The 14,356-nt window shown below is 42.5% G+C and overlaps 1 protein-coding gene across 6 annotated transcripts in view; it reads right to left on the reverse strand.

The window, feature by feature from the left end:
* Window positions 1-3,854: 3,854 nt before the first annotated feature.
* RPRD2 (regulation of nuclear pre-mRNA domain containing 2) overlaps window positions 3,855-14,356 on the reverse strand; it is an 85,210-nt gene continuing 74,708 nt past the window's right edge. For 4 of the 6 annotated variants that reach the window (XM_033415519.2, XM_033415520.2, XM_004285147.4 and 1 more), the window contains 2 exons: window positions 14,015-14,215; window positions 3,855-10,619 (listed from right to left, as the gene is read on the reverse strand). In XM_033415519.2, the coding sequence (XP_033271410.1) occupies window positions 7,849-10,619; window positions 14,015-14,215 (2,972 nt within the window). In that variant the 3' untranslated portion in view covers window positions 3,855-7,848. The remainder of the gene's footprint in view (window positions 10,620-14,014; window positions 14,216-14,356) is intronic. The other 2 variants (XM_012538859.3, XM_049693631.1) reach the window with 2 other exon arrangements.

A 14,356-nucleotide genomic window follows, 5' to 3' on the forward strand; every position in this document is an offset into this window, starting at 1 on the left:
CACCTGGGGGTGGGGCTGGTTGGAGTTGGTTCTCAAGTTTCCAATGGTGATGTTATCAAGGATTGTGGAGGAAAAGCTGTCAGAGAAAGATGTTTAATCTAAGTTTCCAGAGGTTCTGAGAGAGGCAGCAGTTGATCTGAGTCACAGGCACCACCCTGGATCTTGGCTCCATCTTCTGGTATGTCACACACCCTGAAATACAAAAAGAAATAAACAAGACTGTGGAAGAGGAAGATTACTCTGTGTGTGTGTGTGTGTGTGTGTGTGTGTGTGTGTGTGTGTGTGTGTGTGTGTGTTTGGGAAAAGGTAGGGAGAATTTTTAAATGGCATTCAGAAAGTGTGACAAACTTTACCCATGGCTCTGCACCAAAAGGGACAGGGGAGTGTTACATTGCAAGCAACAAATTGGTAGCTGCTCAATAAATAATTATTGACTTAAGAATACACCAATCACTGTACTGACTCAAAAGTCCAAAGTATTCATATACTGATACACACCTTCTTCAATCATTCTACTTTGTAAGGATAGTAGAGGGATGGTGGAATAAGTAGATTACAGTTATGGTAGCTCCCGGCACTCATCTCTCAAACATTTACTGACTGCTTACTGTGTGCAATGCACTGAGCTGAGTGCTCAGGAGGTGCCAATGAATCAACTACTATATCATCATGTATGTAACCTGTTTTGCAGTGGAGGGAGGAAGGAAGGGATGTCAAGTTATTCCATTCCTCCCTGTGTGGCAAGCAAGCCAGCAAGCAAGCAGGCAAAAGCAAGCTAGCTAAGGCCAACGCATTAAGCACTGGTCCTTCACAGTGATTCTGATCTATGACTAGCATGTCTCAGCCTCGGAATTTTACTATGTGCGAAGTACCATGCTTCACTATCTCATTGAACTCCTAGAACCCCGACAAGTAGTAGCTCTTCTTACGCTCCCTTTAAAACATTGAAAATGACTCTCAGGCAAGTCAAGCTGCAGTCCGTCTGAAACCAAGGCCTGTGTTCTGCCATACTATGCTGTCTCTCAGGGACCAGGATAATCATAATGCATCATGTTTGGTAGCACAGCTTTTTGTCTCTCCAGGGTACACTTCTAGGAGCCTCTGGGGCCTAAGAGGTCTTTAATATAGGGTGGAGAAAAAGGTCCAATAGAAAGCCAAGAAAAGAGGCAAAGAGGCATCTTACCAAATATCCTCTACCACACTAAGGTTAAGGAAAAAGAAGAGTTTAGGAAATAATGGCAGAAGATTTCACAGAAGTCTAGGGAAAAGGGAATCCTCAGTAAAGGGTATACTGGACCCTTAATTTTGGGAAATTCTCAGCTTTACTCCACTTTTAGAATAGACATCCTGTTAGCTAAAGCTTTGGTTGAGGAGGTACTGCTTTTATAATGTTAAACTATTTGTAAGAATTCTCTCCATTGAAGGTAAAGTACATTTCCCACTTGTTATCAGGATCAACACATTACCTCCAAATCTTAGTTTTTAGAAGCAAAATTTCCCTGCACCAAAGAAATTTTAAAAGATATTGGAGGTAAAAGAGAGAAATGTAAAAAGGTAAAATACATAAAGAAAGGTTTACATCATTGCCACCAAATGCTTTTGAGGCCCAAAGAACTAGCCAAGTGGTTAAGCCTACAGTAGGTACTGTGGGGAGTTTAGGTTAAAAAAAAATTTTTTTTCTTTAGTAATGAAGATCTAGGACGCAGCCAAACTTTAACTTTGCTTTAAAGATGCTACAAAGAGAAAGTCCAGCCAAGTTTGCTGAATAAATCAAGAGGGGGAAGCTTCCTACCCAGAGCATGGGGATAAATTGAACTTTGAAGACAAAACCTTTGGCTCACCTAAAAATCTCTACTAACATTTCCCTTTCCCAAGACATTTCTTGAGCCTGAGAAACAAGGAAACAGCCACCTCCACCCTGCCTTTTAAATGACCCTGGTTGGTCAGGTCAAGACCAACGGAAAAATATGAAGTCTCCCAACACAGGAGTCAGTGCCAACTTGTTTGATACTGAAGTAAAAAAAAACCAAAGCAAAGAGCAAAGTACTCTGAAAGAAGGCCCTAGCTACATCTACGGAAGATTACATACAACTATGGCCCACTACCCAAAAAACCAAGATTTCAAATTAATACTTCCTTAATCTCTACTGCCTTTGACAATGATTGGCTACCTAGAAAATGGGACCTTAAGTATTGCCTCATGTGGATGCAAAGGATTCCTAGCCAGGGGAGGAGAAAACAGAAGGAACTGGATGCTGCCCATCTTCTTTCTACCCATTCCAACTGAAATACTCCAAGAAAAAAAATGTAGGAAGTTTCAAGTCTTATCTCCTTCCCACAAATTATGTGGCAAAGGACTTAATTCTCAAAAAGAAGGGGATCCAATGGGGAAGGGAAAGGAGGTAATGTGGTTGGAACATCTAATTTGCTAGGAACCTCAGCAGATCCAGGGTGTACTGGTTTAGCCAACACCCTTTTAAGTCAGACACAAACAACTGCAGCCTGTATTTGTTCTCTCTGTTGGCACTGCTCACTAGCCCCTCCACCCATATCTGTGTTCTCAACGTTTGACTCTTGCCACAGTGATAACAAAGGGAAAGGACAGGAAAAAAATAAAATAGAACCGTAAGGTAACTGTAATATCAGTTTCTAGATAGATCTCAGCCTTCTTATCCCCTTCCCCTCAAACTTGTAACTAAGCATTAAAGGTTTCTTCTGTCCTCCCCCAGCAGTTCGTCAGAAATTGATATTTAATTCTACATTGCACTTGCTCCTTTCCTTTAAGGCATTATGTGCTTCTTTCTACTTCTACGTGGGGGGAGAACAGGATGTTTACTTAGGAGCCATCTCACTTATGGGTATCCCTCTTGCAGCTTTGTCTGTGCAGACTCAATGAGTTATTACTCAGCAATTGTAAACAGCAGCTGACCGGACTTGTCCATACAGTTACTCATAAACAAGTATGAGAAATGCCTCAATACCCTAAAACCTACTCAGATAGTGTTTATGTTATTCTGTCTACATACATGAGGGGGTAACTCATTCCTTCTATACCATATTGGCTTAAATAGAACAATTTTGGGGAAGTTATGTATTTTCAACATGCTCAGAAAGGCCGATGAGGAATTCTAAAAGCTGTTGCTTCCTTGGGGTGAAGACAGGAATCAGGAGGGCAAGTCAAGGTCCCAACTGGGGACCAGGAAGTAAGGGTGAGCCAGATTCCAGAAGCAGCTGGCATAGTGGTACACCCTACCTGCTGGGCGTGTTCCTAGGCTATTTCCGAAGTGTCTGGTGACACATCTGTAGCTTCACGTATTCAAGGCTGCTATTTAGAGCATTCTACCCTGCCAGTGACCCAGCCTCGTCCAGACGCAGCAACTCTCTTTAACCCTTAAGCCAACATTCGATTTATTAAGCCTCCCTGGGTTATGAAAAAGGGATGGGGCAAGAGAGAGGGGTTGAGTGTAGCTTCTGTATGACAGACTGTCAATATGCAAGAAGGGCAGATGTGGGCAAAGAATTGACCAGAAGGATCCCTATCACCACTACCCCAATTTTATGTTTGCTTTAAAAATGCTTCTTCGCTCACGACTGTACAACTTTTTAAAGACATAACACAAGTTATCATCCATACAGTATACCCACTTCATTACCAACCATTCCCTGAACATCTTGATCTCACCCCACCCATCATCCCTTTCAAAATTGAATTTCATAAAGGATCAAAGAGAAAACCACAAGGCCATAAAGATCTCTCAAGAGGCTCAGACTGCCTTCAGTGACACTGAATGCAGAAGTCAAAGGGGACGACAGCTGGACAAGATCAGTGCGAGAGGGGAAAAGTCAACCACACAACAAAGGAAACCATACTTTATTAAACAGGAAACAAAAACAATTTTGGGGGCAAAGAGATTTAAAAAAAAAAAAAAGAGGAATGGCTGGAAGAGAGGGAAGGGCAAGTGGTCACAAGGAAGGGATGAGATGGGTGGTCTGTGGCATCTGTGTTTGCCTTAGAACCGTGCAGGCACATACACCAGCCCCTCTACCCTCCATGCACTCTTAGACCAAAAAGCCAATACAATTGTATCTTCAGAGATATATCCAGGCTTTTCTTCCTGCATTCTGTAGCTGGTTTCACCTTCAGCCCTGGACAGTCATGGAGGGTCTTTGCTGGAGAAAATTTAGGTCTTTCCAACCATAGGCCTGTTCCACAAAGCAGCGGTTTCAACTCCTGGAGAAGTTCCCTCCTATTGGCACTCACCAGAGAAGCCAGGGGCCCTTGGTCAAAGCCCCAGATCTCAAAGAAAAATGTCAAACCTTTAGAACTAGTTATTTTATTAAATGATATTAATACACATTTCAAAAGGATTTCATTGTTGTTGCCTCTAAAGCATGTACTTGTTTTGTTTTCCACACTGAACACGTGAGAATATCAATCCAACATATCTAATTTTAATCTTAACAGGCACCCCAGCCCATTCGAAAAAAGGGGGGAGGGGGAGGAGGGGAAGAAAAAGGGGGAAAAAGCAGTCATTTACAGCGGCTTCAAAACAATAACAGCTGAAGCTTAATTCTGCATGAACCAGTAACTTCAGGATTGATAGTGAATATTTTGCGATTAGAAGTTTAGCATATTCACATTATCTCGATAGGTTTGCTGTACCATATATATCACAAACATTGTACTCCTGGGATCGGAAAGGATAAAAGGCCTATTCTCTTATCATTTTACCCTCCCTGGAAACAAACCAAATTCTGTTTATTCTCAACTTTTGGGAGGGCAGAGGGGAGCAGGGAGACAGGTTTCATCTAAGCTGACTGAAGAGTAAACTCTTACAAAATACTCAAGGACTCAATTTCTGATACTGTATCACTGTGTTTTAAGTGGTACCAGTGTATTCATGACCCCCACCCACTGATTCTCTGTCTGTGATTTTACAGTGAGCACCAAGGACGTTAGTAACAACTTCACATATTCTGCTTGCATATGAATCATGTCCTTGCCAAGATACACTATGCTATGCTTTCTTTAAAAAAATCTTGTTTATTTTTTAAACTCAGGTTGAAATACAAAAGTCAGAGCATGGGCACGGAGTTTTAAATCACAGACAAAGAAAGAATAAAACCCCTTTGTTTCATGTTATGAATACCAGAATTGTCTTTTTTGTTTCACTATATCACATATATACATTGTTGTCTTCATTTACTGCTGTAGACAGATTTCCTTAAAGTTAACAACAGCTGACAAGTCACATACAAATCCTCACTTCCATCTTGAAACAAATGCACTGAGGATTCTGTGGCTTAAAAAAAAAAAAAAAAAAACACTCCACAAAAAAACCAACCCTTAAAAGTCCATCTTTTAAACTGTACAACAAGGTCCTTCTTTCATGGATTAGCTATCATGCTTTTGAGGACAATAGCCCTGCCCCAACATTCAGGAAGCCACTGTCCTGACAACCCCGCATTTTCTGATAAAATCAAATGGTCAGAGAGCCTTTTCAAGTAAACACTACTTTTAGCTTAAACGAGAGCAGCAAAAAGAATTCACATTCTTTTATTCTAGAATAAAAAAACATCCCACTTTTCTGCAAAGGAAGAAAAATCCTATCCCAGTTTCGAGTCAGAGAGAACTCTCCCTTTCCCTGCCCCCACCCCCACCCTCACACTCTCTTATACTTTTCTCTAAACAAATGTCTTAGGACTCAATATAACTGTACTGTTTCTTTGCTTTGCTACACTATATACCCCACCCCACTTACGAGGTCGTGGTATCATGCATTTTTGCGGGGGGTGGGGGGGGGAAGCTACAGGGCAGAGAGGCTTGAGAAGGTCAAAGAAAGAAAGAACAGTTGGCTTAAAACCAGAAACGCATTAGGAAGATGAATGACTTGCAGGATCCTAACCAAAGAAAACATGACGAGCCCAAATAAATAATATGGAATAAATTACACAAAAACTCCCAAACTATGATGCACACCTGGTTTAAGCTGCTCTTTATCTGAAACGCTCTTTATCTGAAAAGCAAGTTCCTTTTGAGACAAATAATCATCTTCTGTCACTACACTGCCCACTCTCTCCCATCTTTAATATTTCGCTGGAGGAATCCAGGGCAATCCCCATACTTCCTACAGTTACTCCTATACTAACTTGGAAGAAAACATGAAACTTGCTAGAATTTCCTTTTTTTTTACTCATCTGGCTGGAGATGACCAGTGTGTACCTTGGGGTAAGACACTAAATAAAAAAGAGTAGTAAAGCAACATTTGCCTTTCAGTGTCCCTAGATATAAACACTCAGAATGCAGTGATTGTCTTTTTCCCAGTACTAGTTGTAGAAATACAAATAAGAAGCCTTTCAGTTCAGGGACAAGAAAAGCATTCCTTTCTCGTGGAAAATGACTAAGGGCAGAAACATTATTTTCTATTGAGAGTGGGAGGTGAGGTTAAGGATTGAGCCTTGAAATGTGACAGGCTGCTATCTGTAGAGTGGGGTAAATTTGAATTTATCGGGTCCTCCTGTTTCTCTGTAAAGATACATATAATAATATCCACTTGTCACTAAGACAGATCTAAAGAGGTATAATATAAAGAAAGATGCTACTGAACTTCCTCCTTCGAAATACCAAGAAGAGGGGTGAATACAGGACTAGGTCAAGGGGAAAAGAAAGATAAAGACAAATATTTCCCTTTCCCTTGTAGTTAACTTTTGCTGAAAACTACCAATAAATGTCACTTACGTTAGGGAGGCACCATGGTAAAAATGTGTACTTATTAAAAAATACAGGGATAATATTTGATAACATTTCAGTTACACCTTCATATCAATTGTCAACTGTAGTGACTTTCTCTCTGGCTAAAGCAGAAATGAAAACTGAGGGAGGAAAAAGTCAAGAAAGAAAAGCAGGAAGCAAGAACTTGGTGCAAGATGTGTGAAACTACCTCAGAAATGTTTCCTTGTTTATGACAGATGGGCAGGTCACAACACACCATTTAACAGTTCCTTTCTCTAGCGCTCTATATTGTAGCTACTCCTTATTTTAAACTTTAAATTATATCCAGCCCCCTTTCTTTCACTCCAAGTATAAAGAGGAAAATTTTTTACTAGGATAAAATGAGGTCCGTATCTCCTCAAAGTTACTGCCTGATAGTACTTTAGAAGAGGAAAAAAAAGAAGAAAAAAAAAAGCTTTAGATTTTAGGAGAGAGGTAAAGAACTCAACTGCAACATGCCTTTAAAAACAAAACAAAGCAGAACAAAACAACTTGACAGGTCCCAGGTCTCCCACATTTCTCCCCTGCAACATCTCCTGGCTGTCAGCAGGCCACAGAGCATACAGGGAAGAGAGCCACACTGGTTACAGCAGTAACGGAGCTGCAGAGAGAAGGGGACAGGAATCCTTCCACTGACTACTTTTGACATGCCAAGCCCAAAATAACATCCCAACATTGCACATGTTATTATCTGTACTGATGGAAGTTTTATTTCAAATGTAATAATACTCTTCCATAGATGGGGTAAGATACGAGCTGTTTTCCTCCCCACCCCTCAAACCCCCAGCCAAATGAAGTGGCTTTGGTTGTGTTTCTTTGCCCCCCCACCCCCTTAAAATACAAACAAGTTGGAGAAGGTGGGTGTAAGTGCAGTGGGAGGCAGGACTGGATGGAATAGTGAAATGTGGGCATATGCACATGGGACTTTTTAATTTGGAAGGGAGGTCCTCTGTCATAATAAAAAAAAAGAAAAAATAAATCAAAGGAGGGAAAACAAACAAAAACAACAATAATAAACCAAACTCCTACTTCCAATTCTCTCTAGACTGTTCAAAATGCCTTTCCCTTAGTTTCCATCAGTACCTGGGAGGGAAGAATGGGCGTTTTGGTGCAAAGAACGGAGGGCCCCTAGCGAAAGGTGGCCTGGGTCTCTTTAAACTGTGAAAAGGGTCTCTGCTGAGAAAAGGTTCCCTAGGCCGGAAGTCTGGCCGGGGACTCCGCAAGATCATACCACTCCGGCTGATGGCGTCTCTGTGTGAGGGACCCAAGGGGGGGCCGCTGCTGTTGCTGCTGCCTCCCCCACCTCCTCCTCCATGGGCTGGGCCCAAGTGCTCCAGAGAAAGGGAGGGTAGGCTCAGGCTCTCGCGTACACGGCTAAGGCCAGGGCCGTTGAGGTCCCGTTGGGTGGGGCCCCCATGGTCCCTGGGTCCTGGGAGCACCCCAAAATGATCAGCCAGGGTCCCCTGAAGGAGGGAACTATGGTCCTTGGGAAATACTGCCACAGCCCCCGCCACTCCGTGCTCTGCCAGTGGTGGGGTCGGGAAGGGTACAACCCCAGAGTGGTCAACAGGAGGCGGAGGAGGAGGAGGAGTGGAGAAAGGGACGCCACTCCCGCCACTGCTGCTATGTTCCCCAGGGGGCGGAGGAGGGGGTGGGGTGGGGAAAGGAACTCCGCTGTGCTCTCCAGGAGGAGGTGGGGCAGCATGGGCCAGGGCTGCCTCCTTTGTGAAGGGGTTCGAAAGATCCACAGAGGGTAGATGAGTGGGTGCATCTCGAGAGAAGATACCACCATGATCCTTAGGAGGAGCAGGTGGGGCAGATGATGGCCCCACTGGCTCTCTCTGGAAGGGTGTCCCATGTTCCAATGGGGACGGGGGGAGATGATGCTCAAATGTTGAGTTGAAACTGTTGGAACGAAAGCTGCCGACACTTTCCTGAAATTGGGGTGCTCGTTCTTTGTATGGTGCTGTTTTAAAGCCAGTGAGGCCTCCGCTGCCCCCACCCCCAAGGGATGCCAACTCAGAGGCACTTGAGGGGCCATTGTCAAAAGAGCTGCCTGAGGTGCTCAGATCAAACCAACCCACCCTTGAAGCCTCACGCCCATGTCCTCTATTTCCCTTCCCAGGAACTCGGATGGACTCTACAGTCTGTATTGGCTCCCCTGACATCCTCCTATTGGATGCATTATGATAACCCAAGGTCTCTATAGGGGCCCCCTTTTCTTCCGTACTATCAGGCAAGTCTAAGCAGGAGGAGGAGACTCGGGTCTCTATGCGGTAGTGCTCTTCTTGCTGCTGCTGATCACTGGCTGTCAAGCTGGGCTGGGAGAGGTTTGAGAGACTGACACCATCACTTGAAGTGCCCTTGCTGGGGGCCTGGCCAAAATGTTTATCATCTGAGGGCTTTCGTGAGGCATTTTTAAGCATATTCTTAAACTCAATCGTCGATGTGGTGGAAATGGTGGAGGCCAGGACTTTCTCCACGCCTGACGTGGGTGGGTGGCCCGTGGGAGCAGCAAGGGTATTCTGCGGAGAGAAAAGGGAACGATGTGGAACTGGGTGAGGAGAGTCTGGGTACTGCTTCTGTGGCAAACTGAGATGCCCAGTGGTAGACTGAGACAAGTTATTGTGGTTGGAGTCAGGGGTGAAAAATGAATCATTCTTACTCGGTGATGGTGACCGGTCAGGCCCAGGTTCATTCCCTCTTATGCTGAAGGCACCAAAAAGCCCAGGGGAAGACGAGAGACGGTCACAGTTCTCACTAGAGTCCAGGAGGGCCCTCACAGATGGAGGGAAGGCAGACTTTACCCCAAATTCTTGGCCCCTGTGGCTGTAACTGGACAAGATGGGCTGGTACTCGGTGGTATCAGAAAGCTTGCTTGATTTCAGGATAGATTTGGCTGGTTTCTTCTCTAGGTTCATCATGGCAGAGGGTGGAGGCCCTGAATACTCAAAATCTCGGTAATCTTCATCTTCCTGGAAAGAAGTATCCGGATAGAATTTCTCCTGTGAAGAGTCCATCAGGGAAGATGGTCTCTCCATTCCATCAGAAGGCTGCTTATAGGGTGATTCACTGCCCAGGCCAAAGGGTCGATATGTAGATACAGAATTGGAGAGCTCTCGAGGGTAGCTTTCCTCTCTCCCAGGGGGTGGTGATCTTGTACTGCTGGGTGTTGAGGAACCAGGGCTAATGATCTTAGAAAGCAGGGACATGGTATCTACACTGCTGGATGTGGGCTTGTCCATCATCTCATCCTGGGTGGGTGTCCCACTCCGTTCATCCCGCACAGGGGTTCCATCAATGTTGTCGATTGATGTGCTAGTAGGGCCACGCTGGAAGTCTGAGGGATGGCTTTCTGCTGGGGCACTGGATCCCAAACTGCTCAGGATTGGGATGTTTAAGTTTAACCCACTGAAACCAGGATTACCTTTTAAGAAGTTGTGGATCTTCATTTCCAGGCTTGGGGAGGTGGACTCTGACTCCAGCTTTGGCTTGGAGATCTCTGAAGATTGGCACATGGCAACTTCAGTAGGTGGGGCAGCAGGGCTAGTATTGTGGGTACCTGTAAACCCCAGAGTGTTGGATGGTAGCTTGAAAGTAGAGCTGGGGAGCCCTGGGCTTTGCCCAATTGAGGCCTTGCTGGCTGAAGTTGAAGAGACTTCAGAAGTTGATGAATTAGGGGAATAGCTGAAGCTTTTCGGAATAAAGGATTGGGTATTGGAGGGCAGATTTCTTCCTTTTATGCTAGAGACTGTGGTGTTGGCAGGGGAAGCCGAAGTGCTCTGGGATGCAGCTTCGCTGGATGGAACTGGGTTCCCAGTAACACTCTGAAGTAAAGATGACAGGCCTGTAGAAACAAAGATTAGAGGAGTTAAAAAGAACTCCCTACCTTCCAATGAAAACAATGTAGGCTAATTGGATATTCTTATTCATTCCAGTGGGAACCAGATAGACATTAAAATATGAGATCAAAGGGAATCCAGACCAAACAAGTAATGGCTAAATGTCATAGAAAACATTGGACCTATTTATCAATATAAGAAGAGCAAATTACTGAAATGTTTCTAGTAGTCATGAAACAAGTCCAACATGGCAAAATAAAAGGCAACAGGATGGGGGAGATTTTAGTGTCAGAATCATTCACAGTTTAAACAAGACAAAGCAGGAAAAGAAAGGTGCAAAATTACTTTTAAAGTAACACTTTAAGCCAGTATTTCTTAATGTTTGGTCTGTGGAACTGTTTCTCTAAATGCAAATAGATATTCTGCCCTATCCTTCCTTTCCAACCTCCACAACTGTCTCTAACAAGTTAACCTACACTGTTATTCTCAGGAGAGAGATAGCAATATGCAAATTGCAGGAATTTATTTGAACTGGGATGCTTTTTTCAAGGAGCATCTCTTGCCACACTGGTGTTATCTTTGGGGAAACAGAGCTTTGGTTGTAAAAATTTTAGTTGTAAAATGTAGCAATAATAAATATACAAACATACACCACAAAGCTTATACAGCTAGACCATTGGGGCACTGATTCTTTCACAAGAAAACATACAATCCCCTTCTTATAGCTTGGAAAATTCAAGGATTATTCAGGCTGACACTGATGAGATTCACCCCCACTCACTGACAGACAAAACCTTCTCAGAAGCACTGAGAAAGAATTCTTTGGGGCAAAGAAGACTAAAGTTCACGAAAGCAAACTGCTCTTGCAGAAAAATGCTTGGAAAAATACTTGATAAAGAGATAACAGAAGGTCCTTATTCAATCACATTTTGGAAAATCTCCTCAATTTCTGATCACAAATGAAAAGTTTATGTATACTTCACCTGAATTTACAGCTTTTAGTCATACATTAAAACTGTTCCTTCATAACGATATGTGAAAGAAAATAATATTTCATATGATACTTCAATTAATGTTTCTTCAAAATATCAATTTTTATCCTTATTTGCTAAGAGATTTAAGGTCTTAAGAATTTTAAGGTTGCTCCATCCTTGTGACATTTTCAAATCCCATCAACTTCTAAATAATGATGCACGGCTTTTATTACTATCCAGTGTTTGATAATATCCAAATAATTGAAATATTATTTCAGTTATTATCCTCCTGAAAAAAAAATCCATGTTTCATTTCCAAAAAGGTCCCTGGCTATATAATTTTCCCCTTCCTAACAGTTTGATTTAATTCTTAGTAGTAACTGCTCTTACCAAAACCAGAAGTCTTCAAGCACTAGAAAGTGAGATATGATAATATCATGATTTTAAAAAGATATTTCAGTATTATCTTTCAGCTGTTGTGAAATAAATTCTTCAGAAGACCATCTTCTTAACAAAGATACTACTCAGATTTCTGGTAATAGGTGAAATAATCTCTTACCGCTAAATATTAATTTTCTTCAATCTTAAACCATAGTCTACGGCCTCTGCCTATTGAAGTCATTCTTTTGTGCTGAAATCAGTCAATAAGGGCTGTGGGTGATTCAGAGCAAAGTTCTAAGAGATTTCCTTTATGGTCTTTGAAGAAATGTATCTATTTAAGTTGCCGGACACAGTTCTTTTAAAAGGCTAGGAGAGGGGCTTCCCTGGTGGCGCAGTGGTTGAGAGTCCGCCTGCCGATGCAGGGGACACGGGTTCGTGCCCCGGCCCGTGAGCCATGGCCGCTGAGCCTGTGCGTCCGGAGCCTGTGCTCCGCAACGGGAGAGGTCATAACAGTGAGAGGCCCGTGTACCGCAAAAATAAATAAAATAAAATAAAATAAAAATAAAAGGCTAGGAGAATTCCACTTTCCATAAGGAACTGAAAGGTGATAAACTGCCCTGTTATTCCACAAAGCTTGTTTCCTGAGATTCCCACTTTTCATTTTGTCATAACACACCTAGTTCTGTTCAAATTTTGCCTGATGAGAAGGTCCCCATGATACTATTGTTACAATCTGCTGAAAAAAAAGGCTTCTTCTTTAAGATCTAAGTATTATATCTATATAAGAAGTTAAAATACGAGTTCAAAATTTTTACTGTAACTACAGGATGGTGATAGAAGAAGGAGTGGAAAGTAGAAATCATATAAACATGCCAATCTCTCAAACTAATTATCCCTGAAATCAGTAGTATGAGATGCACTGTAGCATCATCATTAATTCTTTTGCGGGTTCCAATATGTAGAGCTGTGGATTACTATTTCACAGTATTTAGTTATGTGTAACAAAATTCTCTTACATGGTAAGACAAAGCTCACTATAATACAGTGCCTGGCGGATACACTTACAGAACAGTTTAGGAAATAAGAAAATTAACAGATACCTGTACTGCTGCTCTCTATTCATATAAAGCAGGATCTCAGCACCACTGACATTTGGGCGGGATACTTCCTTGTTGTTGGGACTGTCCTATGCATTGTAGGGTTAAGCAGCATCCCTGGCTTCCACCCACTAGAGGTATAGCACCCCAACCCCGACCCCAGCTGTGACAAACAAAAACGTCTTCAGACATTGCCAAATGTCCCCTGGAGGCTCCTGGTTGAGAACTACTGATAAAGAGTAAGTCACTATATTGAAGCTGTAATTCACTGCATAATTATACTGAGGTTGGTATCTGGAGGGTCTGAGAACAAAGAGCAAGGTAAGCTTTATGAAAAAATGTTAGAAGCAGATGGTTTTAGCACAAAACAAGATAATTAGCAAAGGTGAAGAGACAGGTTCAAATAAGGTAGCGATAATAGCTAGGCAGAAAATAAAAAAAGGTATATCTATAGAGGCCTCTATAAAACATTAGGACATTAAAAAAAGAGATAATCATGTCTCATAAGAGTTCTGATAGATTGATCTTTCTTACTGTCTTTAGCTTCAGTTAACATTAAAATGTGTAGAACTCAACATGTACTAACTTATACTAAGAGGTTGGGATACATGGTTTAAGTAAAAGAATACTGGACTCCAGTCAAGAAATGTGGCTTTTAGTCTCAGCTCTTCACTGAACAGACAGATGTGTGATCTTAAGCAGGTCACATCACCTCACTGAGTGTTAATTTCCTCACCTGAGGAGGGTATCGGACTAGAGGACATTTAAAGTCTCTTTCAGCTTTGACATTTCAGAATTCTATAAATGTCAGTTTGTACATGATAAAGAGAATAATGAATTATTCTGAATTATACATTTCATAGCTTTGGATTCCTCAGAAATGGAATCCAGGATTAAGCCAGAGACAAACATTCACGATTCAAGTCCCTCTAGCGCATGTCAGTTTACCTTGCAGTGCAGGGGCTGACTGTGTCTGGGTTTTGGAAAGAGCAGACAGAATGCTCTCTGGGGTGATCTCCACCTTCGAGAGGATATTTGCTAGAGGGTTATGAGATGTTGTCGTGGCAGGTGCAGGTGTTTTCAGACCACTGGTGAGGTTGCTGGGACTTGCAGGAGTTCCTGGAGAAGGTCTTGATGCAGGACTGACCCCTGGTGGCAGAAAGATTAACTCAAGAAAATGAAATTCAAAATGACCTATAAATTCATGATACTTTCCAGTCACTTAATTGAGTATGGTATGTTCAATAGGAATTCTTCTGGGAATGATCCACAAATTGTCCATCTTGTACA

Source organism: Orcinus orca, chromosome 1, assembly GCF_937001465.1.
Source record: "Orcinus orca chromosome 1, mOrcOrc1.1, whole genome shotgun sequence".
Classification (NCBI taxonomy): domain Eukaryota; kingdom Metazoa; phylum Chordata; class Mammalia; order Artiodactyla; family Delphinidae; genus Orcinus; species Orcinus orca.